Source organism: Aegilops tauschii, chromosome 5, assembly GCF_002575655.3.
Source record: "Aegilops tauschii subsp. strangulata cultivar AL8/78 chromosome 5, Aet v6.0, whole genome shotgun sequence".
Taxonomy (NCBI): Eukaryota; Viridiplantae; Streptophyta; class Magnoliopsida; order Poales; family Poaceae; genus Aegilops; species Aegilops tauschii.
This window is the reverse complement of record NC_053039.3, coordinates 579,351,191-579,378,642: the sequence shown is the minus strand read 5'-3', so window position 1 is coordinate 579,378,642 and position 27,452 is coordinate 579,351,191. Positions and strand designations below refer to the sequence as shown.

The 27,452-nt window shown below is 48.0% G+C and overlaps 1 protein-coding gene across 1 annotated transcript; it reads left to right on the top strand.

Moving 5' to 3' along the window:
- Positions 1-1,282: 1,282 nt before the first annotated feature.
- On the top strand, positions 1,283-6,909 carry LOC109761715 (heat stress transcription factor A-1). The gene is made up of 2 exons (XM_020320546.4): positions 1,283-1,757; positions 5,110-6,909. The coding sequence occupies exons 1-2, from the start codon at positions 1,476-1,478 to the stop codon at positions 6,394-6,396; spliced, it is 1,569 nt and encodes a 522-aa protein (XP_020176135.1). The 5' UTR covers positions 1,283-1,475; the 3' UTR covers positions 6,397-6,909.
- The last annotated feature ends 20,543 nt before the right edge of the window (positions 6,910-27,452 follow it).

The following is a 27,452-nucleotide window of genomic DNA, read 5'->3' as shown; positions in this document are numbered from 1 at the left end:
AGACCCCGTAGGACTAGCGCACCAGAACAGCAACCGCCGCAGATGAAGAATGACGTAGATCAGAAGGATCCAACTCGAAGACACACGAACGTAGACGAACAACGGCGAGATCCGAGCAAATCCACCAAAGATAGATCCGCCGGAGACACACCTCCACACGCCAACCAACGATGCTAGATGCACCGCCGGAACGGGGTCTAGGCGGAGAGACCTTTATTCCATCCCATCTTCAGAGAGCCGCCGTCGTCTCGTCTTCCTGAGCAGGACACAAACCCTAGCAAAACTGAAAGAAACAACTAAAAACGGAGCCCTCCGGCCGGCCCTTGCCAAGATCCACCGCGACCCCATGGCCCTAGCTAGGACCACCGGAGAGGAGCAGATCTGCGGTGGCGGCGGCGGGAGGCAGAAACCCTAGCTCTTTTTTGTGAAGGAGGAGGAGGCGGCTACCATATTGCTAGTGGGAATAGAAGAATCATCAATATATATAAAATATGAGTTGTTCTGTTGTTACTCGTTGTAGCATGAGAAAAAAGAGTGATAACACATGCACTCACTCGCTCCACTTGACGCATCGCTTGAATCAGTTCGGGCTAATGTTATGCACCTTGGTAGGAGAACTATTTTTTTGCTTGGCAGTGCACTAGTAACACAACTCTGTGTGTACTTGCCAATACTCGAGCTTACTATGGACACTTTTAGAGAGTTCAATTCTATCACCATGTGTCGGTCGCATCTCTTCATTCTCCCACGCGTGCCCTCTACATACCCACGCATCTATTGTCTCCACCCCATAGGAATTGCGAGATCACCCCAAGGACGACTTGGACATCCAGGGGTCACAGAGCGAACATAGACTCTGTTCAATAAGCGGAACACATTAGCTGTTGGGCAGTAAGGATCCTTTTTCTTTTCTTTGTTTTGAAACAGGGCGTGTAGTATCACCGGACTTGCTCGAAACACAAGGTTTCCGTTCCGTGGAAAACACTGAAAAACACAAAGCGGTTTTGTTTCCACACATCTTATGAAGAAAAAATGCAGACCAAAAATCCCAACGAACGAACGAACGAACGAATGAATGTCGGTATCACAGGCACAGCCCACGCACAAGGCATGCGGTTCCCCGGAGATATATATTTTTACTTCCTTCCTTCCTTCCCCGGCGAACCCAACCGGGCGACGGCGACGGCTGCTCACCGGCTCCAGCTCAGATCACATCTTTTTACAGAAACGCCCCTCGACTAAACCAAGTATTTATATATTGCCCCCCGCTATCTCTCTTCTTGTCGTCTCCTTCCCACCCATCCCCCCTCCTTCAAAGACCCCACCTTTCACCTCCACCTCCACCCCCAGACCTAGAATCAATCCCCACCCCCAAATCCCCCACTGCTCCAATCGGAGGAGCTCCCTCCGGTCCGGCTGGTGGTGTTCCCGCGGGGCGGGGCTGAGCTCCGAGGCCGTACGGATCGGGCGCGGCGATGGACGGCGGGGTAGCTGCTGCGGCCGCCGCGGCCGCGGCGGCGTCGACGGTGACCACGGCGGTCGCGCCTCCCGGGGCGGCGGGGGCGGGCGCGCCGCCGCCGTTCCTGATGAAGACGTACGACATGGTGGACGACCCGGCCACGGACGCCGTCGTCTCCTGGGGGCCGGCCAACAACAGCTTCATCGTGTGGAACACGCCCGAGTTCGCCCGGGACCTCCTCCCCAAGTACTTCAAGCACAACAACTTCTCCTCCTTCGTCAGGCAGCTCAACACCTACGTGCGTGCCCTCCCCTTTCCCTCTCCCCTTTGATTTCATCTTCTTGTCCGTCTCTCTGCTACCCACTGCGCTTAAAATTCGGGTGTTTTTTGGGGTCTATGAGAGCTGGATTGATTGATCATGGCGTGCTTCTAGTGTATCCGTGCTGTGCATGCCTGAGCTGATCTGATCCCCAACGCCACCCGCTGCCTCTAGTTTCTACTTCGCGTGTACTCTGCTGATTTACCACTTGAACCAGATCGGGAATACTGATTTCTTGACTTCAACAACTTACACAGGAGTTGGTCAGGTTTATCACTGCTGCTTTTCTTGACTTAAACAACAGAGAGAGAGAGAGAGAGAGAGAGAGAGAGAGAGAGAGAGAGAGAGAGAGGACTTGGTCAGGTTTATTACCGTTGTTCTGTGATTGTGACAGCAAGTGACATGTTTCTTGCTTCCAGCTTATGCAAGAACAAGTTGCATATCTTGGCAATTTGTTGGACAGAGGTCTACTTGAGAAATCGCGGGTACCTGCGTGATCCTGCATATAGTATTGCAGCAGTTTACTGCAGCCCTGGAATTTTTTCTCCTAGTGTTTGAGGTTAAAACCGTCCTGCCAATGAACCCTTCTTGGTTTAAAACATAGTAGCTGAGTCGAGTTTAGTTTGTAGGCCCCAATGTTTAGGCTTGTGCAAGTGTGTGTGCTTGGCCTCTCTAAAAATTGTTCTGTGAGAGCGACAGCGAGTGGCATGTTGCTTGTTTCGAGCGTATGTATGTAAGAACGAGATGCATACATTGGCACTTTCTTAGACAGGGATCTACTTGAGGTAGTGGAATCACGGATATCTGTGTGGTCTTGCATATAGTATTGCAGCAGTTTGCTTTAGTCTTTCAGTGTTCCTCGTAGAATGTGAGATTAAAACCGTCCTGCCAATAAACCCTTCTTGGTTTAAAAACAGAGCTCTGTTGAGTGTAATTTGTAGGCCCCAATGTTTACGCATGTGAGCCTGTGCTGCTAGTGTGTACTTGACCACTCTAAAAAAAATTAACCGTCCAGTGCTTTGATTTTTGGCCAGAGTAGCGCCACCAACCTTTTGGCTTTTGATCCTGAATGCCACCTGCTGCCCTAGTTTCTTATATGTAGCCGTTTTTGAATCTTAACCAAGTTGCTAGTCTGTTGTTATTTGGGACAATCCTACCGGGAGGCAGTAATGAGGACCAGGAAGTGTAGGTTCACTGTGATGAGATTCTATCTCTGGAATACCTCTTCCTTATACTAACTTAAAGAACATAGAAACGAGTCGGTCAGGTTTAATACTGTTGTCATGTGAGTGTAACAACAGGTGACAGGTTGCTTGTTTTAAGCTTATGTACGAACAAGGTGCATATCACCTAGGTAGGATTCTAGGGATTTTCCTCGTTCTAGGTGAAATTGAACCGTCCTACCAATAAACCCTTTATGGGTTAAAAGATAGCTTAGTTGAGTTTATTTTGTAGACTCACAATGTTTAGGCATGTGAGCCTGTGCTGCAAGTGTGTGTACTAGACCACTCTAAAAATTTCAACCGTCGAGGGCTTTGATTTATTGCCAGAGGAGCGCCACCGACCCTTTGATCCTGAATGCCACATGCTGCCGTAGTTTCGTGTGTGCAGCCATTTAGGAATATTAACCGAATTGCTAATCTGTTGTTTGTTTGGACAATCCTACTGGGAAAAGCAGTCAGGAAGACCAGGAAGTGTTGGGCACTGATGAAACTCTATCTCTGGAATACCGCTTTCTTATTAACTTGAAGAGCATAGAGTTAGTCAGGTTTAATACTGTTGTCATGTTTGTGTGACAGCTGGTGACAGGTTGCTTGTTTTATCTAAGACTAAAACGCATATGTTGGCAATTTCTTAGTGAGGGTACTGAAATCATGGATACCTTCATGCTCTTGCATATAATATTGCAGCTGTTTACTGTAGTCTTGGGATATGTATGTGAAATTGAACCCATCCTACCAATAAACCCTTCTTGGTTTAAAACATAGCTTAGTTGTGTTTAGTTTGTAGAATCCAATGTTTACACATGTGAGCATGTGCTGCAAGTGTACTTGACCACTCTGAAAGCTTGAACCGTCTAGAGCTTTTGATTTCTGGCCAAAGGAGCACCACCAGTTGGCATAAATAAGCGCATAGATCTGGCTAAGCTTCCCTCCCCATTTTTTGTACATCATGACCTATTTCTTGAAACCGCCTTAACTCTGTTTCCGGATAGTTTAATATGCTTATTGTGCTAGAATATTAGATACATCACAGTTTGGTCCCAGTGCGTGTCTTGCCTTTAAGTCTTAGATTAATTTGTAAGATTTTTATTTTTACTTGCAAAAATAATATTATAATTGACAAAATGCTGCGAATATATATGATCTATCCAGAGCCAATTTGGTCCCTTTGTGACATCTAAGAAGTACTACTTCTCAGGTGCTGCCCAAGCTCAGATGCCTGGAAACAGTTTTCTCACACAATTACATTATGAGATCCTTTAAAGTGATCCCAAGCATTTGATGATAAATTTTAACAAAACCTTGCATGCATATGATCATCTCATTACATACCTTTGTGCAATCTCCCCAATATGTTTTATGAATTGATATTTGCATTGGGAATTACGAGTTATGTTATCAAATCTGAAGACATTCTTGTTAGCGCAACATGTTACAATCACATGCACTTTTAGAAGTTATTCAGAAAGTAGCAGTACACAATACACTGGATTTGTTCCTTTGCTTGTTATTTTTTTGTTTGCTTTCTGAACATCACTTCAGTTTAAAGCGATTACTGTTTATATCCAGTGAAGAACTATTTGTTCCAGGTAGACTGCCTGTACCTGATCGTCTGTAGTTCTATACCATTCTGATGCTTGTTTATCTGGATGTGGTTACACTCCTTAACTGGTGAATGCATATGCGATTCCCAGTCATTGACCTGGGTCATCTCTAGGTTGAATATACATTTGCAAAGAATCTAATAACAGCAGCAAATTGTGGGGCTCTTGGATAGCGGGATAGTAGGACTTACTGACTACAACTATATAGTTTAATTATTGCTTATCTTCAGTGCACCTGAGCCTGTTATCATTTTTAACTATTTATAATCCTTACACAGATGACTACTAATGCAACATGTGGTAAAATCATGCCCTTCTGTATTGTGGTCAATTAGCTGTTTCCTTGAGTTGCAGACTCTTTTAGGTGAGCCTGTCAGGATTGTTTGGGTTGCATTGCTAGTGTGATTGTTCTCTACTTCCCCTTTTCGTGATGCTACAAAGTTGCCGACCATTCAAAGCACATTAGCCCCTTTCTAATAATCTCATTGCTGCTTTTGGTAACAGGGATTCAGAAAAGTTGATCCAGACAAGTGGGAATTTGCAAATGAGGGTTTTTTGAGAGGTCAAAAACATCTACTGAAGACCATCAACAGAAGGAAACCATCGCATGCAAACAACCAAGTGCAAGTGCCACAGCAGCAACCCCAGCAGCAGCATCAGCAGCAACCCCAGTTGCAGAATGCTCCAATGCCTTCTTGTGTAGAGGTGGGGAAGTTTGGGATGGAGGAAGAGATTGAGATGCTAAAGAGGGATAAAAACGTTCTAATGCAGGAGCTTGTCAGGCTGAGACAGCAACAGCAGACCACTGACCATCAGCTGCAGACTTTGGGCAAGCGTCTTCACGGAATGGAGCAGCGACAGCAACAAATGATGTCTTTCCTGGCCAAAGCAATGCAGAGTCCTGGCTTCCTAGCACAGTTTGTACAGCAGAACGAAAACAGCAAAAGAAGAATAGTAGCTGCCAACAAGAAAAGGAGGCTACCTAAGCAAGATGATGGCCTGAACTCTGAAAGTGCGTTGTTGGATGGCCAGATAATCAAGTATCAGCCTATGATCAACGAAGCAGCCAAAGCAATGCTGAGGAAGATCCTGCAGCAGGATACCTCCCCACACAGATTTGAATCCATGGGCAATTCAGATAATTTGCTCCTGGAGAACTGTATGCCAAGTGCTCAAACTTTTGACAGCTCTTCATCAACCCGGAATTCTGCAGTCACCCTTGCAGAGGTCCCAGGCAACTCAGGCATGCCATATATGCCCACGAGCTCTGGGCTTTCAGCAATTTGTTCATCGTCAACTCCCCCTGAGATGCAGTGTCCAGTTCTGGACAGCAACTCATCCACACAACTTCCCACACAACTTCCCAACATGAGTGCTGCATCTTCTATTCCAAAGGCTATGACACCAGGTTTAAGTGATATCAGCATTCCAGGATTCCCAGATCTGCATGATCTCATAACGGAGGACGCAATTAATATTCCTGTAGAGAACTATGCAATGCCTGGTCCTGAGTGTATATTCCCCCTACCAGATGAAGGCAGTGATGACTCTGTTCCCATGGACCCCATCGACACTGATGAGACCGATGACACCCAGAAGCTTCCAGGAATCATTGATTCCTTCTGGGAGCAGTTCCTTTGTGCCAGCCCTCTCTCCATCGACAACGACGAGGTCGATTCAGGTCTGCTGGACACAAGGGAAGCGCAAGAGGAGAATGGATGGACCAGGACCGAGAACTTGGCAAATCTCACTGAACAAATGGGGTTGCTGTCATCCAACCATAGAGGGTGAGGTACCTACTCACAGCGACCCTCTCTCAAGGCGCCCTGGGGTCCAACCTGGTAATAAAACTAGCTCCTATAGTTTATCCTTACGCAATCATACTGAACTGTGAAATGCCTGTCGACAGCCGGTGTGGGAGGACTCCGATCTTTTTGTATCTATAAGGTTTTCTGGCAGGCGTAAAAACTAACGACCGTGCGTTGTGTTTCTGCTGTGCTCGTCTGGTTGCGACTAACACCGACCTGAACCCAAACATGTAAAAGACTAGCAGCTCCTCGCGCTATCCAGGGTCGCTGGCCTCTATGGAATCCAGAAAAATGGTGGTGTTTGGCACTTGTGTTGTGTGTATTGCTGATTTTTGGGTTAATCTTTTCGCTGCTGCTGGGGCCAAGGCTTGTTCTAGGTTTGGTAGGAACCTCGTTTCTTGGCATGGAGTCGACGTTTCTTGTATGGAAGGAGACCCTCCCTATATGTGTATTTTCTTGTATGGAAGGAGCCGATCTAATCTTTTACCACGACGAAGCAGGAAGAGTGCACGATGTTTAATTTGCTTTCGGTGATGTTATGTTTGGTCGTACAACACCGAAACTTTTACTAGTCAAGCAGTATTCCATTTGTACCTGACTAAACTTAGTCTTAAACTGGACAAGTTTAATGACTGAAAGCCTGTGTGCATTCGGACCTGTTGTGTTTTTAATTGTTGCTTAGAATGAATTATAATCCCTTTTGTTGCCCAGTTAGTTAGTTTATGTGTGATTGATAGTCCCAGGTTTAAGTTCATTTTGGGCATGTCTTTGTGTCAATGCTGGGTATTTTTGAAACTGGCGATGGACCGCAGTATTACTATTAGCATCCTGTGTGTCTCATGGTCATGGGTATGCTGCCCAGCGCCTAGTGTACAAGTGCAAGGCCCTGAACTAGTCCTATGTATGCGGTATGTAGTTTGGACTAGTTGTAATATATGCAGTATGTTTTTGAGCTCAAAAAGACTAGACAGAAACAAGGCTTGAGTCTCATCTCTCAGCCGCTACATAATCCAGTCTTGGAAAATTTTTCAGTGTGATGCAATGGTTGCATCCACAGACAGTAAGCAGAAACAGCCACGGTGCCTTGTATGGCATATAGACACTAGTACCTATCGACCCCATGCTATTTCAAGACTTGGAAATAAGCCCTAGACAGGACACGTGTGCTATATTAATGTTGCGACTTGTACTTACTTGAGTACTGAGACACCAGAGAGACAGTAGAGAAGAAGTGGTTCAGTACGCGTCAGCCCGTACCAAATTCAGCCTCAGAAGAACGCACACACGCTGCCGAGAAGAAAAGCATCGTCGAGGTTGCAGCCCGGCGTCATCGTCATCACGCCTCCGCGAGGGCGACTCCCACTCCACCACCGAAGAAGCCCTCATCGCAAACAAGCGTCGAGGCCTGCGCCAGCCGATGCCAAACAGCCCGCCACACGCACCGGCAACCAGACAGCTCCGACTCTATCGCCGAGCCAGCACCAGAGCTGACCACCCGTCTCGTGTGATCGTCACCGCAAGGGCCCCTCCTCAGCAACTCCGACTTCAGGAAGACAAAGCGGGGCACGGCGACCCCTCGAACACGCCGGAAGAGACCGACTACCAAGACCCATCTGCAAGCCTGCTCCGCTCGAAACTGCCATCGTTGCCACACAAGAAGCCGCGCCAACACCCACATCGCCGGACGAGCACCAGCCGACCGCAATGTCGCGAGCGTCCAGCACATGGAGTGTGCAAACAGGATCCGAAGCTCTTCAAGGCGACGCCCCAAAGAGGGAAGCGACGATGTCGACGCCGTCGCCCGACCCAGCCGGGCCTTAGGCTTTCACCCAAAGAGCAAATCCAAGGGTGTAGGAGGATGCGGGGCTCCACGACGATGCCTCCATGGAGGTTATTCGACACCCACAGGCGCCGACGCCGCCAGCCGGCAAGATCGGGCAAGCTTTCGCCCGAAGCAATCCAACACCACCATCACCCCCACGCACAGCACCTCCGCTGGCCCACCCACCTCTTGAGGAGCCACCGCGCCGGAAGCACTGGATAGCCACCAAGCTGCACACCTCCTCGCCGGCCCAACACCGACGAGCCAGAATTGGCCAGATCTGGAATCCCACCATCGCGACGCCACCAGGAACCACCAAGGCCGGCGCACCGCTGGCCCGCGCGAGGACGAGCACACAGAGCAGGGAGGGGGGGGGGGGTCCGCACCCGCCCCTACTTGCTGGAGAGGAGCAGCTGGCCTGAAGACCAGAGCCCGCCGACGAAGCTGTCGCGGCTGCCACCTGCGAGAGCCCTTGCTCGGAAGCCGCCACGCCAGAGAAGATCAGTGGGGGAAGAAGCCTAGCTGGCCGCTGGCGGAGCAGCCGACCCGCCTAGATCCGTCGCGCCATGAAAAAGGGGATCGAGCCTCCCCCACCCAGAGCTCCCGCGGCCTGACGAGATGAAGACGACCCCGCCGCCGCCGTCCGCCGCCCGGTCTTAGCCCGGCGGCCTCCTCCAGCGATGGCGAGGGGAGGGCGCCCGGCGGGGCGGCCGAGGATTCCGCCCGTGTCGCCTCGGATGAGATGACGCGGGGGCGAGATAAGCGAAAGAAGTATATGTATTTGTGAACTTGTCACTTTAGTTAGCTTCTATTGTGAACTTGTCGTAATTGTGGACTTGATGAACTTGTCACTTTAGTTAGCTTCTATTTGTAAACATGATGCGAACTTGATGTAATTGTGGACTTGATGTTAATTTGTCGTAATTATGGACTTCGTGTGACCTTGTTCTAATTGTTTTTTTTTTAATTTATGAACTTGTCCATTTTGTTTGCCAAACTTATCTAATTATAGCGCCACCAATTAGGACGCTAGTCTGAAGTATTCTGAAGTATAGCGCCCTAGCTAGTGGCGATATGTTCGTGAAGCACACCACCCCACACATGGCGCTATATCTGGTACTCCGTCCATCCATATATATAGAGCCTAATGAATTTTTCGGGATTGCATTTGACTATTGATAAGATTTATAGCATATGAGATGTATAATGTAAAAATTATATCATTGGAAGCTCCTTTCACGTATAAATTTGACGGTACGCCTTGTGTAACTTGCATGTCATATATTATTGCTCTAACATATGGTGAAAGTTAGCCTCGAAAAACGCATTAAGTCCTATATAGATAAATAGAGGGAGTATGTAATTTAGGTCCAATGTTCCACGAGGCACGGGGCCATGAATCACGCCGCTACCATGTCGAGCATAGCAGCCCGGTTGTAGCGCTATGAGAAACATCATATTCAAAAATATTTACAAACCAGGATTAAATCATGCTAATCTTTTGATTCAAAGTCAAAACAATGATTTTAGCCACTCTATCAGGTATATGATGGAGCTGCATATGAATATGAAGAATGCCAAAGGAATAATCCACTTAAGGCATCTTCAGCGCTGACCCGCAAACCGACTAATGTCCAGACATTGATATGACCATCCAAAGCTAGCCAAAATGCCCGGCTCTATTTGACTTGAAAAAGTAGCCTTCTGCCAAACACCTCGTATTAAGACAAATTAATATGCTAAAATATAGTTGCCCTTCCAGCAAAGGAAGCACTTAATTAAGTGCCTTCCGCCAAATAAAGTAAGCTATTTAGTGGCTTCTGCCAAACTGGTTACAAACAGACACTTAGTGCTTCCGGGTAGCAGCTTTCGTCAAACAGCAAGAAATTAGCAGCGGCCTTTCGCCACCCGGACAAATGAAGGCATACATGATGACTTTTGATTGGTTAGAAGGATGTCCAGGCTCCTGCAAAAAGCCATTTTATGTTTTTTTTCCGATTTGCAAGAAAAAAAAAAGATGTTTGGACATGTTGATAGACCGATGCGAGACTATATTGGATGGCAAACCGGTGAAAATGAACAAAACTGGCCCTTATCTGAAACTTCAACACCGAATGACCCATCTAAAAATATTTCACGAAATGACCCTCTTTTGCACGATGCCCGGGGCTAGGGCGCCATGGTAGTGACATGTAGTATGGCGCCCGGCCTAGGGTGCCATGCCAAATAACATGACGCCTTAGCCCGGGGTGTCATGCTATCTAGCATGGCGCCCTAACTCCGGGCAATCATGCAAAAGGGGCCATTTCGTGAAATATTTTCAGATTGGGGTCATTTGTGTTGAAGTTTCAGATAAATGCCAGTTTTATCCATTTTCATGGCAAACTGCATCCGGCGAACGCTTGCGGATGTTTGAGGGTCCGCTTTGAAGATGCCCTTACTCCCTTATCATATACAATCTCTCTCCTGATTTATAGTGCTCAATTTAAAAATCTCACCAACCGAGATAGATGATGAGTGATGGAATAACTTCTGTAGTTTGTAAAAATTACTCAATTAATGCAGTCCCTTTTCAAAAAATAAGTTTATCAGTGCATTAATTGCAATGCATGCACGTGTCATCAAGAGATGACCAAAAACTTTCACATTCATTGATAATTTTTTTCTTAATCTTGCATGCAACGATTTAATGCTTCTTAAAATCTGAAGTACACAGTACATGATATAAATGACCACATGCTCCTCACCAAAATATACATAAAAATAAAAATAAAAGCAGTATCATGGAAAACATCGCCGGCCACTTGACTCTCCTTGGACGGTCTGCTGCATTGCATGTGACCTCTGGCCAACCTGCAGTTAAAGCAAAGCCTAGTCTGTTCACACGAAACGAGGAGGCAGACACGCACAAGCACCTGCCAAGAAGCTGTTAGACCTCGTAGTCATAGTCATAGGAACATGTATAAGTCATGAAGAAAGCAATAGCAACATACTAAACGATCGAGTGCTAAGCTAACGGAATGGGTCAAGTCAATCACATCATTCTCCTAATGATGTGATCCCGTTAATCAAATGACAACTCATGTCTATGGCTAGGAAACATAACCATCTTTGATCAACGAGCTAGTCAAGTAGAGGCATACTAGTGACACTCTCTTTGTCTATGTATTCACACATGTATCATGTTTCCGGTTAATACAATTCTAGCATGAATAATAAACATTTATCATGATATAAGGAAATAAATAATAACTTTATTATTGCCTCTAGGGCATATTTCCTTCAGTCTCCCACTTGCACTAGAGTCAATAATCTAGATCACATCGCCATGTGATTTAACATCAATAGTTCACATCACCATGTGATTAACACCCATAGTTCACATCGTCATGTGACCAACACCCAAAGGGTTTACTAGAGTCAGCAATCTAGTTCACATTGCCATGTGATTAACACCAAAAGAGTACAAAGGTGTGATCATGTTTTGCTTGTGAGAGAAGTTTAGTCAACGGGTCTGCCAAATTCAGATCCATATGTATTTTGCAAATCTCTATGTCAACAATGCTCTGCACGGAGCAACTCTAGCTAATTGCTCCCACTTCCAATATGCATCCAGATTGAGATTTAGAGTCATCCAGATCAGTGCCAAAACTTGCATCGACGTAACCCTTTACGATGAACTTTTTGTCACCTCCATAACCGAGAAACATATCCTTATTACACTAAGAATAATTTTGACCAATGTCGAGTGATCTACTCCTAGATCACTATTGTACTCCCTTGCCAAACTCAGGGCAGGGTATACAATAGGTCTAGTACATAGCATGGCATACTTTATAGAACCTATAGCTGAGGCATAGGGAATGACTTTCATTCTCTCTCTATCTTCTGTCGTGGTCGGGTTTTGAGTCTTACTCAACTTCACACCCTGCAACACAGGCAAGAACTCTTTCTTTGACTATTCCATTTTGAACTACTTCAAAAACTTTTCAAGGTATGTACTCATTGAAAAAATTTATCAAGCGTCTATCTCTATAGATCTTGATGCTTAATATGTAAGCAGCTTCACCGATGTCTTTCTTTGAAAACTCCTTCCAAACACTCCTTTATGCTTTACAGAAAATTCTACATCATTTCCGATCGACAATATGTCATTCATATATATTTATTAAAAAGGCTGTAGTGCTCCCACTCACTTTCTTGTAAATACAGGCTTCACCACAAGTCTGTATAAAACTATATGCTTTGATCAACTCATCAAAGCGTATATTCCAACTCCGAGATGCTTGCACCAGTCCATAGATGGATCGCTGGAGCTTGCACATTTTGTTAGCACCTTTAGGATCGACAAAACCTTCTGGTTGCATCATATACAACTCTTCTTTAAGAAATCCATTAAGGAATGTAGTTTTGACATCCATTTGCCAGATTTCATAAAATGTGGCAATTTGCTAACATGATTCGGACAGACTTAAGCATCGCTACGAGTGAGAAAATCTCATCGTAGTCAACACCTTGAACTTTGTCAAAAACCTTTTTCGACAAGTCTAGCTTTGTAGATAGTAACACTACTATCAGCGTCCGTCTTCCTCTTGAAGATCCATTTATTTTCTATGGCTTGCCGATCATCGGGCAAGTCAACCAAAGTCCACACTTTGTTCTCATACATGGATCCCATCTCAGATTTCATGGCCTCAAGCCATTTCGCGGAATCTGGGCTCATCATCGCTTCCTCATAGTTCGTAGGTTCGTCATGGTCTATACCTCCAGAACAGGATTACCGTACACCACTCTGGTGCGGATCTCACTCTGGTTGACCTACGAGGTTCGGTAGTAACTTGATCTGAAGTTACATGATCATCATCATTAGCTTCCTCACTAATTGGTGTAGGAGTCACAGGAGCAGATTTCTGTGATGAACTACTTTCCAATAAGGGAGCAGGTACAGTTACCTCATCAAGTTCTACTTTCCTCCCACTCACTTCTTTCGAGAGAAACTCCTTCTCTAGAAAGGATCCATTCTTAGCAATGAATGTCTTGCCTTCGGATCTGTGATAGAAGGTGTACCCAACATTTTATTTTGGGTATCCTATGAAGACGCACTTCTCCGATTTGGGTTCGAGCTTATCAGGTTGAAACTTTTTCACATAAGCATCGTATCCCCAAACTTTAAGAAACGACAACTTAGGTTTCTTGCTAAACCATAGCTCATACGGTGTCGTCTCAACGGATTAGACGGTGCCCTATTTAATGTGAATGCAGCTGTCTCTAATGCATAACCCCAGAACGATAGTGGTAAATCGGTAAGAGACATCATAGATTGCACTATATCCAATAAAGTATGGTTATGATGTTCGGACACACCATTATGCTGTGGTGTTCCAGGTGGCATGAGTTTGTGAAACTATTCCACATTGTTTTAATTGAAGGCCAAACTTGTAACTCAAATATTCGTCTCCGCGATCAAATCGCAGAAAAACTTTTATTTTCTTGTTACAATGATTCTCCACTTCACTCTGAAATTCTTTAAACTTTTCAACTGTTTCAGTTTCATTAAGTAGATATACCCATATCTGCTCAAATCATCTGTGAAGGTCAGGAAATAACGATATCCGCCGCGAGCCTCAACACTCATCGAACCGCATACATCGGTATGTATTATTTCCAATACGTCAGTAGCTCGCTCCATTGTTCCGGAGAACGGAGTCTTAGTCATCTTGCCCATGAGGCATGGTTCGCAAGCATCAACTGATTCATAATCAAGTGATTCCAAAAGCCCATCAGCATGGATTTTCTTCATGCGCTTTACACCAATATGACCTAAACGGCAGTGCCACAAACAAGTTGCACTATCATTATTATCTTTGCATCTTTTGGCTTCAATATTATGAATATGTGTATCACTATGATCGAGATCCAACAAACCATTTTCATTGGGTGTATGACCATAGAAGGTTTTATTCATGTAAACAGAACAACAATTATTCTCTAACTTAAATGAATAACCGTATTGCAATAAACATGATCAAATCATATTCATGCTCAACGCAAACACCAAATAACACTTATTTAGGTTCAACACTAATCCCGAAAGTATAGGGAGTGTGCGATGATGATCATATCAATCTTGGAACTACTTCCAACACACATCGTCACTTCACCCTTAACTAGTCTCTGTTCATTCTGCAACTCCCGTTTCGAGTTACTAATCTTAGCAACTGAACTAGTATCAAATACTAAGGGGTTGCTATAAACACTACTAAGGTACACATCAATAACATGTATATCAAATATACCTTTTTTCACTATGCCATCCTTCTTATCCGCCAAGTATCTAGGGCAGTTCCACTTCTAGTGACCAGTCCCTTTGCAGTAGAAGCACTTAGTCTCAGGCTTAGGTCCAGACTTGGGCTTCTTCACTTGAGCAGCAACTCGCTTGCCGTTCTTCTTGAAGTTCCCTTCTTCCCTTTGCCCTTTTCTTGAAACTAGTGGTCCGGTCAACCATCAACACTTGATGTTTTTCTTGATTTCTACCTTCGTCGATTTCAGCATCACGAAGAGCTTGGGAATCGTTTCCGTTATCCCTTGCATATTATAGTTCATCACGAAGTTCTAGTAACTTGGTGATAGTGACTAGAGAACTCTGCCAATCACTATCTTATCTGGAAGATTAACTCCCACTTGATTCAAGTGATTGTAGTACTCAGACATTCTGAGTACATGCTCACTAGTTGAGCAATTCTCCTCCATCTTGTAGGCAAAGTACTGTCAGAGGTCTCATACCTCTCGACACGGGCATGAGTATGAAATAATAATTTCAACTCTTGGAACATCTCATATGCTCCGTGGCGTTTCAAAAAACGTCTTTGAAGCCCCGATTCTAAGCCGTAAAGCATGGTGCACTAAACTATCAAGTAGTCATCATATCGAGCTTGCCAAACGTTCATAACGTCTGCAGTTGCTCCTGCAATCGGTCTGTCACCTAGTGGTGCATCAAGGACATAATTCTTCTGTGCAGCAATGAGGATAATCCTCAGATCACGGATCCAATCCGTATCATTGCTACTAACATATTTCAACTTAGTTTTCTCTAGGAACATATCAAAAATAAAACAGGGGAGCTAAACGCGAGCAATTGATCTACAACATAGATATACTAATACTACCAGGACTAAGTTCATGATAAATTAAAGTTCAATTAATCATATTACTTAAGAACTCCCACTTAGATAGACATCCCTCTAATCATCTAAGTGATCACGTGATCCAAATCAACTAAACCATGTCCGATCATCACGTGAGGTGGAGTAGTTTTCAATGGCGAACATCACTATGTTGATCATATCTTCTATATGATTCACGCTCGACCTTTCGGTCTCCAGTGTTCCAAGGCCATATCTGCATATGCTAGGCTCGTCAAGTTTAACCCGAGTATTCTGCGTGTGCAAAACTGGCTTGCACCCATTGTAGATGAATGTAGAGCTTATCACACCCGATCATCACGTGGTGTCTCGGCACGACGAACTTTGGCAACGGTGCATACTCAGGGAGAACACTTTTATCTTGAAATTTAGTGAGAGATCATCTTATAATGCTACTGTCAATCAAAGCAAAATAAGATGCATAAAAGATAAACATCACATGCAATCAATATAAGTGATATGATATGGCCATCATCATCTTGTGCTTGTGATCTCCATCTCCGAAGCACCGTCATGATCACCATCGTCACCGGCGCGATACCTTGATCTCCATCATAGCATCGTCGTCGTCTCGCCAACTATTGCTTCTATGACTATCGCTATCGCTTAGTGATAAAGTAGAGCAATTACAGGGCGATTGCATTGCATACAATAAAGCGACAACCATATGGCTCCTGCCAATTGCCGTCGGTTACAAAACATGATCATCTCATACAATAAAATATAGCATCATGCCTTGACCATATCACATCACAACATGCCCTGCAAAAACAAGTTAGACGTCCTCTACTTTGTTGTTGCAAGTTTTACGTGGCTGCTACGGGCTGAGCAAGAACCGTTCTTACCTACGCATCAAAACCACAACGATAGTTCGTCAAGTTAGTGCTGTTTTAACCTTCACAAGGACCGGGCGTAGCCACACTCGGTTCAACTAAAGTTGGAGAAACAGACACCCGCCAGCCACCTGTGTGCAAAGCACGTCGGTAGAACCAGTCTCGCGTAAGCGTACGTGTAATGTCGGTCCGGGCTGCTTCATCCAAAAATACCGCCGGACCAAAGTATGACATGCTGGTAAGCAGTATGACTTGTATCACCCACAACTCACTTGTGTTCTACTCGTGCATATAACATCTATGCATAAACCTGGCTCGGATGCCACTGTTGGGGAACGTAGTAATTTCAAAAAAATTCCTACGCACACACAGGATCATGGTGATGCATAGCAACGAGAGGGGAGAGTGTTGTCCACGTACCCTCGTAGACCGAAAGCGGAAGCGTTAGCAGAACACGGTTGATGTAGTCGTACGTCTTCATGATCCGACCGATCCAAGTACCGAACGTACGGCACCTCCGAGTTCAGCACACGTTCAGCTCGATGACGTGCCACGAACTCCGATCCAGCAGAGCTTCACGGGAGAGTTCCGTCAGCACGACGGCGTGGTGACGGTGATGATGATGCTACCGACACAGAGCTTCGCCTAAGCACCGCTACGATATGATCGAGGTGGAATATGGTGGAGGGGGGCACCGCACACGGCTAAGAGATCAAGAGATCAATTGTTGTGTCTATGGGGTGCCCCTCTCCCCCGTATATAAAGGAGTGGAGGAGGGGGAGGGCCGGCCCTCTCTATGGCGCGCCCTAGGGGAGTCCTACTCCCACCGGGAGTAGGATTCCCCCTTTCCTAGTAGAACTAGGAGCCCTTCCAAGTAGTAGGAGTAGGAGAGAAGGAAAGGGAAAAGAGAAGAGAAGGAAGGAGGGGGCGCCACCCCTCCCCCTAGTCCAATTCGGACCAAGCCTTGGGGGGGGGGCAACCTCCCCTCTCTCTTTCCCCTAAAGCCCAATAAGGCCCATATACTCCCCGGCGAATTCCCGTAACTCTCCGGTACTCCGAAAAATACCCGAATCACTCGGAACCTTTCTGATGTCCGAATATAGTCGTCCAATATATCGATCTTTACGTCTCGACCATTTCGAGACTCCTCGTCATGTCCCCGATGTCGGTGTCAAAACCGGCGGATCTCGGGTAGGGGGTCCCGAACTGTGCGTCTAAGGCGGATGGTAACAGGAGGCGGGGGACACGATGTTTACCCAGGTTCGGGCCCTCTCGATGGAGGTAATACCCTACTTCCTGCTTGATTGATCTTGATGATATGAGTGTTACAAGAGTTGATCTACCACGAGATCGTAGAGGCTAAACCCTAGAAGCTAGCCTATGGTATGATTGTTGTTGTCCTACGGACTAAAACCCTCCGGTTTATATAGACACCGGAGGGGGCTAGGGTTACACAGAGTCGGTTACAAGGGAGGAGATCTACATATCCGTATTGCCAAGCTTGCCTTCCACGCCAAGGAGAGTCTCATCCGGACACGTGACGAAGTCTTCAATCTTGTATCTTCATAGTCCAACAGTCCGGCCAAAGGATATAGTCCGGCTGTCCGAGGACCCCCTAGTCCAGGACTCCCTCAGTAGCCCCTGAACCAGGCTTCAATGATGATGAGTCCGGCGCGCATATTGTCTTCGGCATTGCAAGGCGGGTTCCTCCTCCGAATACTCCACAGAAGTTTTTGAACACAAGGATAGTGTCCGGCTCCGCAAAACAAATTTCACATACCACCGTAGAGAGAATAATATTTCCACAAATCTAATCTGCTGATAGCGTGACGTACAGCCGTGGTCTGGTCATGACGAACCGTTTTTCCGAGCCTGCCACTGCACGTGTTGCGAGGCGGTTTTTATTGGCACGTCCTGTCGAAGCAGAGATCGTGTCCCTTTTTTCACGGGATTCTCATCAATACGGGTATGGGTAACCCCATCGTGCCTGTTGGTAGGACTCCTCGATTTTAGGCAAGTCCAAAATGGCCACGCGGAGGACGCTTGATATTCATCCTCTTTATAAAGGGGCCTAGGCCTGTCCCCTTCTTCTCGCGCTCAATCGAATCCTTCCCCCACCTCGAGTTCCAACACCCAAGGCTCAGGCTAGGCGCTTCGGACCTACAATCATGTCCGGATCCAACCTTCAAGGTCGGTGGATGCCCTCCTCTGTCACAGAGGAGGACATCAAGAAGCTAAGAGAAGCTAGGTATTTGACCGGCAAAATCTCGCACAGGCTGCCTTCTCGAGGGCAGGTCATTCCCGCTCCCGAACCTGGCGAGAGTGTCGTATTCGTCTCCCACTTCCTCCGGGGGCTAGGTTTTAGTCTGGATCCCTTTGTCAGAGGGCTCATGTTCTACTACGGGCTCGATTTCCATGATATGGCTCCGGATTCCATCCTTCACATCTCGTCGTTCATCGTCGTGTGTGAAGCCTTCCTCCGCATTACCCCACACTTTGGCTTATGGCTCAAGACCTTCAATGTGGAGCCGAAGATGATTGAGGGGCGACACGCAGAGTGCGGAGGTGCTGTAATAAGCAAAGGCGCCGATGTTCCATGGCCAAAGGGTTCCTTCCCGGAGGTGTCCAGTTTATGTCAACGGGAGTGGTTTTATATCATAGCTCCCCGGGGTACTAAGTGGGTAGCCGCCCCTGCCTTTCGCTCGGGCCCCCGCCACAACTGGCGTCATGGGTCAACAAGGGGCTGGACTGGGGGCCAGTAAATGATGTGCCAACATTACAGAGTCGCATCCGAGATCTCCTAGAGAGAGATGTAAGCCTTGTTAAGGTAATGCAAGTCATGCTAGTTCGTCGAGCCTTGCCTTGCAAACGTCGACCTCTCCGTATGTGGGAGTTCAACCCAGAAGGACCGCGAACTATTCAGCACTTCTTCGGTGTGACGCTCGGAGAGATGTACGGATCGTTCTTCGGATCACAAATAGAGTGTCCGGAGACCTCCGAGGATGCGGGTCTGAACTGCAATCGTCCAGACACTCAAGTAAGTAATTCCGCGGCCGAACACGTTGTCTTTTAATTTATCACAACATCATTCTAAAAAGTCGCCTTTTGACCAGGACTGGATAAAAAAGGCGAAGATGATCAGGTGTCCGGCCCCCTTCCCGAGGGCTCACCGGATCCTGTACTAGCCAGGATGCTTGAGCTTGCGCGTTATCAAGCGCCATCAGGGAAAGATAAAGGGAGGAACAAAGAAGCCGAAAGCGAGCCTCAATCACTATTCATCCAAACCGGGGGAATTAGTGCCTCCGCGAAGGAGGATAACCGGGGGGGAGAATCTAAAATTCCCTCGCCCCAGGGAAGGAAGAGGACCGCCTCTGAAGACTTGGAAGTAATGGTCTCCAAGCGAGGGAAAAAACCTTTGTCAGAGGGTCCTACCCTGGAGGGCATCCTTACTGCACAGTACCCGCGAGGGGACCAGCCCTCTACCGAGCTGTAAGTAAACGAAAGTACTTTATAGTAAATATATCCTGCTTCATCTCTGAGAATGATAACCGAGACATATGTCTTGCAGTCCGGATCGTAGCCCTTCTCGACAGAGTTCGTCTTTGGGGGATCTTCTTCCGGAGATGATGGAGAGCGAAATGCCTCCCCATGCCTCCCCGCCTCATGAAGCAGACGACCCTGAGGTGTCGTCACGGAGGGTTTCTCCTGATCCGTCAAGGCCAGAAGGTAACCCTTTGGCCACCCGAAGTCCGGAGTATCCGGTTCCTAAGGAGAGCAACAGAAAGAGTCTGGGACCGTCCGGTGCGCGACCAGACGCACTGATGAATATTCTGGAGCGAGCGGCTATCTCAGAAGCGCATCGTACGCTAATGGGTACGGTGGTTGAGAGGATTTCATCCGCCGAAAGCGGGTTGCATGAAGCTTTTATGAGCCTGCTGAGAGGCTTTGAGGTACGCAAAGTAATATATATTTCGACGGTACCGCACACGCTAGGTGTGCCCTATGCAGATAGTAGCCCCTGAGACTCTGGTTGCTGTCGAACAAGACGGCAACTAGAGGATCATAGTCCCAGGTAATAACCGCGCTGCCTTTACGTGCAGGCGGCCGAGGGTCCGGTGGCTAGCCGGACTGGTGAATTTGCTGAACTGAAGCGGCAACTTGATGCGGCAGATGCCGACATCGTGCTTGTAAACAAGCGGCTTGACGAGGCACAGGGTATGTATTCTCCTATGATCAACACATATTAAGAGTAGCATTATGCTAGTATCTATAATATGCTGTGACTGCAGATGGAGCTGTCGCAGTGGAGACCCTTCGGGCGGAACTTGCCCGGGCCAAGGAACAAGCCAGGAAGAGTGATGCGGCCGCCCTAAAGGCGGTCGAAGAGCTAAGGGCCGAACAGGCAGCGCATTGCCAGAGCAAAGAGAAAATAGCCAAGATGGCTGTTGAGCTGAAAGATGCCGTCGGCCGGTATGAGCTTCTTGAAAAGGAGAGCCAATCGAAGGCGGCGGACCTGAAGGAGGTCATGGAAGCGGCCAAAGAAACCCGCTCGCAAGTCAGAGCGGCGAAGGAGGAACTCCGTCAAGCCAGAGATATCACGGCTGGGAAGCCCTTTTTGTTGCGGACGAGGTTTGGAGACCCGAAGTATGCCCCTCTGGATAAATTATGGAGTTCTGTAGACGCCTACCTAGATTTAGCAGCGAGTGCCGCTGACGCGACCAAGTTTTTCAAAGATCAGGAAGATCATGTAGTGGAAAGGTTGTTCTGGTCACAGTTCAGCACTCCAACGCGTCCGCTGCTGTTAAATGAACAAATGGCCGAGTGGGCCGAGCTCCATAGGTTGTCCGTACTTGCTATGAGGTCAGTCGTGGATCACCTTTGGCCGGAGGGACCGAGGCCGAATAGTTATTTTGGTCTAGTGCAACAATTCCTTGGCGCTGTGCCGCAAATTGACGCTATAAAGAGGCCGGCGTGCATAGAGGGTGCGCGGATGGATCTTGCCCATGTTAAGACATACTGGGCGGAGATGGAGGCCACCGCTATTGCAACCCGAGGCCCGGCCGCAGGCCAGGTCCCGGCCGAGCATTATTTTGAAGAAGTCCTAGAAGGCGCTCGTGTAATAGAGGCTCAGTGCTCGAAGAGTATCATGTTCAAGTGACATGTATCCCGATTGTAAAAACAATGCTATTAAATTATAAAGGCTGTGTTTATACTTTTGCCTGAAAGTATTATGATGCCTCCTGTGCGGCCGTTTATGTATATATGTATATAACCTGAAAGTTTGCAGTCGTCGGCTTCAGCCCCCACGCATATAATGCGGGGGTGTTCGCAAAAACGCGTAGTCACACTTGATCCAACGTCTTGGTCCGTTAAGGAGGTGATAGCGCAGCGAATGAGGCAATCAGACTATATTGCTTTAACACTTTCACTTAGCCATAGGAGTTTGACGGTGGGACTACTATATAGCCCCTGGTACCTCCGCGCTCATCCGAATACGGGGCGCGTACATACCTGACTGGGAAACGGCCCTTCGTTAATGCGGAGGAATCCCGAAGATTCCGTTAAGTCATCGAGTGGTTGACCAGTCTCGCGCTTTTTCATGACAGTCAGTTTTCGGCTTTCTCTACTGAAGTGCTCGTCCGAATGAACCAGGGCACAATCGCAGTAGTTCTCCTGGTGCCACCTTAGCCGATAGAGCGGAACGTAAGGTAGCAAAACGCGGGAGCCGGGCAAACCCAACATTTGACCAAAGACATGATTCGGAGCTGATGCATATAAGGCCAAACTCGCGACGCCGAACACTCCCTAAGGTATTCGGTCTTTACAACATATACCGGGCTGAATAACGCCCTTGATAATGATCCCTGAGTGTCCAAGTACGTGCATCATTCTGACATGGCAAAATGCCAATAACGTCAGCATCGCTCTCGGTTATGCTGAGTATCCGAAGGATGTGAAGCAACAAGATACAGTAAAAAAGGTTTACGTAGGGTCTTAATCTAAAAAGAAACCTTTGAGCGGGGCCCTGCTGCACGTCTGCGCCTGTGTCTCCGTTGTGCCGTATCCTGGAAGGGTGTAGCACGATTACCATCTGTAAAAGAGAAGAACTTAGGTGAAAGTTGTCGTGCGAAAATTTGGTTATTCTCAATAAACCATTAAAAATCAAGATAAGTAAGGTCGAGCCGAACTGTAGTCCTTTTACATGCGGGAAGCCCCTGGTACCGCCTATGAGGGTAAATCCATCGAACCAATCCTAGGTATATCTAAGCTGTTACAGCTAATGATGCGCCGGACTCGTCTAGCCGTGTCCGCGGTCTTGACGACCGATCATTTATTCTGGTTGGAGAGGCCGTTTAGTGTTCGGCTGCTAAAGCCGCCACACGTTCTTCCGCGCGTAAGGCACGCTCGATATTTCCGCTAATTGTGATGATGCCACGTGGACCGGGCATCTTAAGCTTAAGAGAAGCGTAATGCGGTACTGCATTAAAACGAGCAAAAGCCGCTCTTCCGAGTAGTGCTTGATAGCCACTTCGGAATGGAGCGATGTCGAAGGTTAATTTTTCGCTTCGGAAGTTGTCGGGAGAACCGAATACAACCTCTAGTACTAGAGAGCCCGTACAGCGGGCCTCTGGGCCTGGTATTACTCCCTTAAAGGTGGTATTACTATGGCTGATTCTTGTCGGGTCTATCCCCATTTTGCGGACTGTGTCCTGATATATCAGATTAAGACTACTGCCGCCGTCCATAAGGACTCGTGTGAGATGGTATCCGTTGATTATTGGGTCTAACACCAAGGCAGCCAATCCTCCGTGCCGGATACTTATCAGGTGATCCCTGCGATCGAAAGTGATCGGGCAGGCCGACCAGGGGTTGAACTTAGGGGTGACGGGCTCTACGGCGCGTGTGTCTCGGAGTGCCTGTTTGCTTCTCCTCTTCGTCACGTGAATCAGGTTCACTGTTTTGACCTCTGGTGGGAATTTTTTCTGTCCCCCAGTGCTTTGCTGGCGAGGCTCATCCTCGTCTTCACTTGGTGTCTCCCTCCCCTTATGTTCGGCATTTAGCTTACCGGCCTGCTTGAAGACCCAGCATTCTCTGTGGGTGTGATTTGCAGGTTTATCGGGGGTGCCATGAATCTGACATAATTTGTCTAGAATCTTGTTTAGGCTGGACGGTCCATCTCTGCTGCCTTTGAAAGGCTTTTTCCGCTGACCGGGTCGAGAGCCCCTGAATCCGGCGTTTACCGCCGTGTTGTCTGGGCTGTCTTCGTTATTTCGGCGCTTGCTTTTACTGCGTCGTGGTTTTCCATTGCCATCCCTGACTTCGGATGTGCCTGGGTCGCTGGTGCTACTACGGGCTAGCCAGCTATCTTCGCCCGCGCAAAAGCGGGTCATGAGGCTTGTTAGGGCTGCCATTGTTCTCGGTTTTTCTTGGCCGAGGTGTCTGGCGAGCCATTCGTCTCGGACGCTGTGTTTGAAAGCTGCTAAGGCTTCGGTGTCCGGGCAGTCGACGATTTGGTTCTTCTTAGTGAGAAATCTGTTCCAAAGCTTTCGGGCTGACTCTCCGGGCTATTGAATTATATGACTTAAATCGTCTGCATCCGGAGGTCGGACATAGGTCCCTTGAAAATTAGCCCTAAAAGCATCCTCAAGCTCCTCCCAGCTTCCAATTGAATTTTCGGGGAGGCTCTTCAGCCAGTGCCGAGCTGGTCCTTTCAGCTTGAGGGGCAAATACTTGATGGCGTGGAGATTTGGCTCCGCGAGCCATATGGATATGGAGGATAAAGTCCTCAATCCAGACCCCAGGGTCTCTCGTTCCGTCATACGCCTATATGTTCACGGGTTTGAATCCTTCTGGAAATTCGTGATCCAGCACCTCATCGATGAAACATAGGGGGTGTGCGGCACACCTGTATTTGGATGTGTCATGGCGTTCTGACGGTTGTAGTGTTCGGTTTTGGTTGTGCTCTGGAGCGCGCTTCCTAGATCCGTAGATGGATCTGGTCACGCTGGCCTTCTGATGCAAGTCCTCACGTGAATCGTGTGCTGAATTATGTGCGGCCTTGTTAGCCGCTCTATCGCGGCCACGAGGTGGTCGATCCGACCGGTTGGCCGTTTTGTTTTCCGGCTGTGTGGGCTCTAAGGCCTCATCATCGAATTCAGGCAACAGCTTGCACTTTGGATAGCTCTTTGTGTGGTAACTACCACCATACTTTTCTTCAGTGTCGAGCACTTTGTTCCATCTACTGTTCAGCGTATTCCGCACGACCTTAAGCCTTTGCTTCTGCTTCTGCAGACTCCTCGCGGTGGCAATAAGCCTTCTGCGGAGGTTCTCTTGTTCCAAGTGCCCTTCTGGGATGATGTGTGCATCGTCGTCCGGACTGTTTTTCTCTCCGGAGAGGGGTGGATTAGCTTTATCCTGGGCGTCACCCTGATCGGACAGCGGCTCCGTACTATGTTTGCCGTTCGCTGGTTCGTCCTGCTCTGTCGCTGGGTCCGTGTGGTCGTCGTTTCCTCTGGAGTCGACCGAGGTGTTATTTTTTCTTGCGCTATTATCACTGTTTTTGCCGAGGCGGGATTTGGAATGGCGCCTACGCCGTCGCTTTGGTTGCTTCTCGAGGGAGCTATCCTTCGCTGCATCCTTCCGTTCCTCGTCATTGTTTTCTTTAAGTGTATCCACCATGTATATGTCATATGATGAGGTGGCAGTCCAGCGCCCTGTGGGCGGTGGTTCCTGTTCGTCTCCTGCATCGTCGTCCATAGCGTCGATGTCTTCGGAGTCGAAATCGAGCATGTCGGTTAAATCATCAACAGTGGCTACTAAGTGGGTGGTGGGTGGGTCGCGAATTTCTTCGTCGTCCGCATCCCATTCTAGCCAGACATAGTTCGGCCAAGGGTCTCCTGACAGGGAGAGAGACTTCAACGAGTTTAGTACGTCGCCAAAAGGCGAGTGCTGAAAGATATCCGCGGAGGTAAACTCCATGATCGGTGCCCAATCGGATTTGATGGGCACGGACGCAGGCGGCTCGGAGTCCGTGGCCGGGGATGAATCCAACGGTTCGGCAACACGGGTCTCGTAGGAGGTGAAGTCGGTATTCGGCTTTATCGCCACCGAGTGTACAGCCTCCGTGGCGGGGCCCATCCACCCGTCCTCGGATGGCGCAGTTTGTTCCGGATAGAGGGCCAGAGTAGTTGCAGGTGTGATCTCCCGAACACTGTCCGATGGCAGAACTAAGTCATGCCTGTCGTGATTGTGTGGCGCACCTGACATGGGCTCGAATCCGTCGAAGATCAAGTCTCCGCGGATGTCGGTAGTATAGTTCAAGTTTCCAAACCTGACCTGATGGCCAGGGGCGTAGCTATCGATCTGCTCCAGATGGCCAAGTGAGTTGGCCCGCAGTACGAAGCCGCCGAATACGAAGATCTGTCCGGGGAGGAAAACCATGTAGTAGTATCCGTCGGCGGTGGCATCTGGCTCCAGGGATCCACCATCTGGTTGCAACAACCAGAAAGAAGAAAGAAGGGGAGAAAAGGGGGAGCAAAGCAACCGTGAGTACTCATCCAAAGTACTCGCAAGCATCAGATCTAAACTAAGTATGCATTGGTATCAAATGAAAGGGTTGTATCTGTGGACTGAACTGCAGAATGCCAGAATAGGGGGGGGGGGAGTCCTAGCCTATCGAAGACTAGCATCTTCAAGCAGCTCCAAGCATCTTGCAGCATGTAGCAGAGTAAAGAATAGCAGTTTAATTATCAAGCATGTTGTAGCAATAAAGCCCAGGGATCCTTCCTCGACTCCCTGCGAGAAAGCAATCCCGGAGCCACATATCTTAAGTATCCATTTCTAGTTGTATTAGATCAAGATATAAGTCTGAACGTCCATTACCGTGGACACGGTATTCGAATAAAGATCTTCCCTGCAGGGGTGCACCACGTTTTCCAACACGCTCGATCACTCTGGCCGGACACACCTTTCTAGGGTCAATGCCCGGCCTCGGAAGATCAACACGTCATAGCCCTACCTAGGCTCAGCAGAGAGGTCCCCGCCGGTCTACATCCTAAGCACTCCGGGGTCTGGGCCCATCGCCCGTAGCACTCCGGGTCGTTACGTGCAGGGCGGACCTAGGCACCACCTCTGGGGTGCCGGCCCAGCCGTGCCGCAATGCTGAACTGGACGTCTTACAAAGCTTCGGCTGATACTGCGACGTCGAGGCCCATAACTATACTCGCGTGGTGGTTAGTGCGTAAAGGACAAAGGCCAACTTAGAACAAATACCCAAACCATATTGTATTATTAGCTTGCGGAGACGAGCAGATACTCACGATCATGTGACCCCGTCGCCCCGTCTCGAGGAAATACGGCAAGGGCAAGCCCAGCCCAGTCGAGGGCTGCCTGACTTCCCGGCCGTGCCTCGTAACTATCTTGCGGGTGCTCTCCAGGCCCGCCCGACTTTCCCAAAGGTCTCAAGTAATGTCAAGGAAACCATGTGTCCAAACATCAAGGGGAAAACCCGAGGAATCACCCCCGGAGGATTCCACTCAATGTAATCATCAAGGTGAACGTAAGAGGGACCACCCTCGAGGTTCACACTTGAGGTGTTGAACGACAGAGCCGTATCGGGAATGGTGAAAGAGGAAATCACCCTCGATGACCACGACCAAATAGCTACACTACAGAATTATCATCAGGAGTGCGTTATGAGGGATCACCCTCGGCACTCGATAGTAGCTCTGCAGAGTCGAGCAACAAAAGGGGCGTGATGTTATGTGCGGTGTCGGGCTCTGGTCGTCGATCATGTAGCTCGAGTCGTCGATGATGAAGCAGGGGCAATAAGGACAAGGTGGAGGTCTCTGATGGATCACTATCCAACCTATACTAAGCAGTTTAGGAGAAGCAGGTAGGTAACAATAGCAGGTACAAAAGCAGGCTATGCACCAGAATAGGAGCAATCAAATACAGTAACAAAATCTAATGCAAGCATGAGAGAATGGAATGGGCGATATCGGGATGATCAAAGGGGGGGGGGCTTGCCTGGTTGCTCAGACAAGAAGAAGGGGTCGTCGTCGACGTAGTCGATCACAGCGGCATCAGCGGCAGTCTCGGGGTCTACCGGAGAGAAGAGGGGGAAGAAACAGTAAATACAGAGCAAACATATGCATGACAAGACAATAAGCGGTGCTAGAGG

What these genes read in the sequence shown, in the direction of transcription:
- LOC109761715 (XM_020320546.4), top strand. Translation starts at nt 1,476, where the DNA reads ATGGACGGCGGGGTAGCTGCTGCGGCCGCCGCGGCCGCGGCGGCGTCG. An exon ending in TCAGGCAGCTCAACACCTAC is followed by an intron (nt 1,758 to 5,109) that starts GTGCGTGCCCTC and finishes TTTTGGTAACAG; the next exon opens with GGATTCAGAAAAGTTGATCC.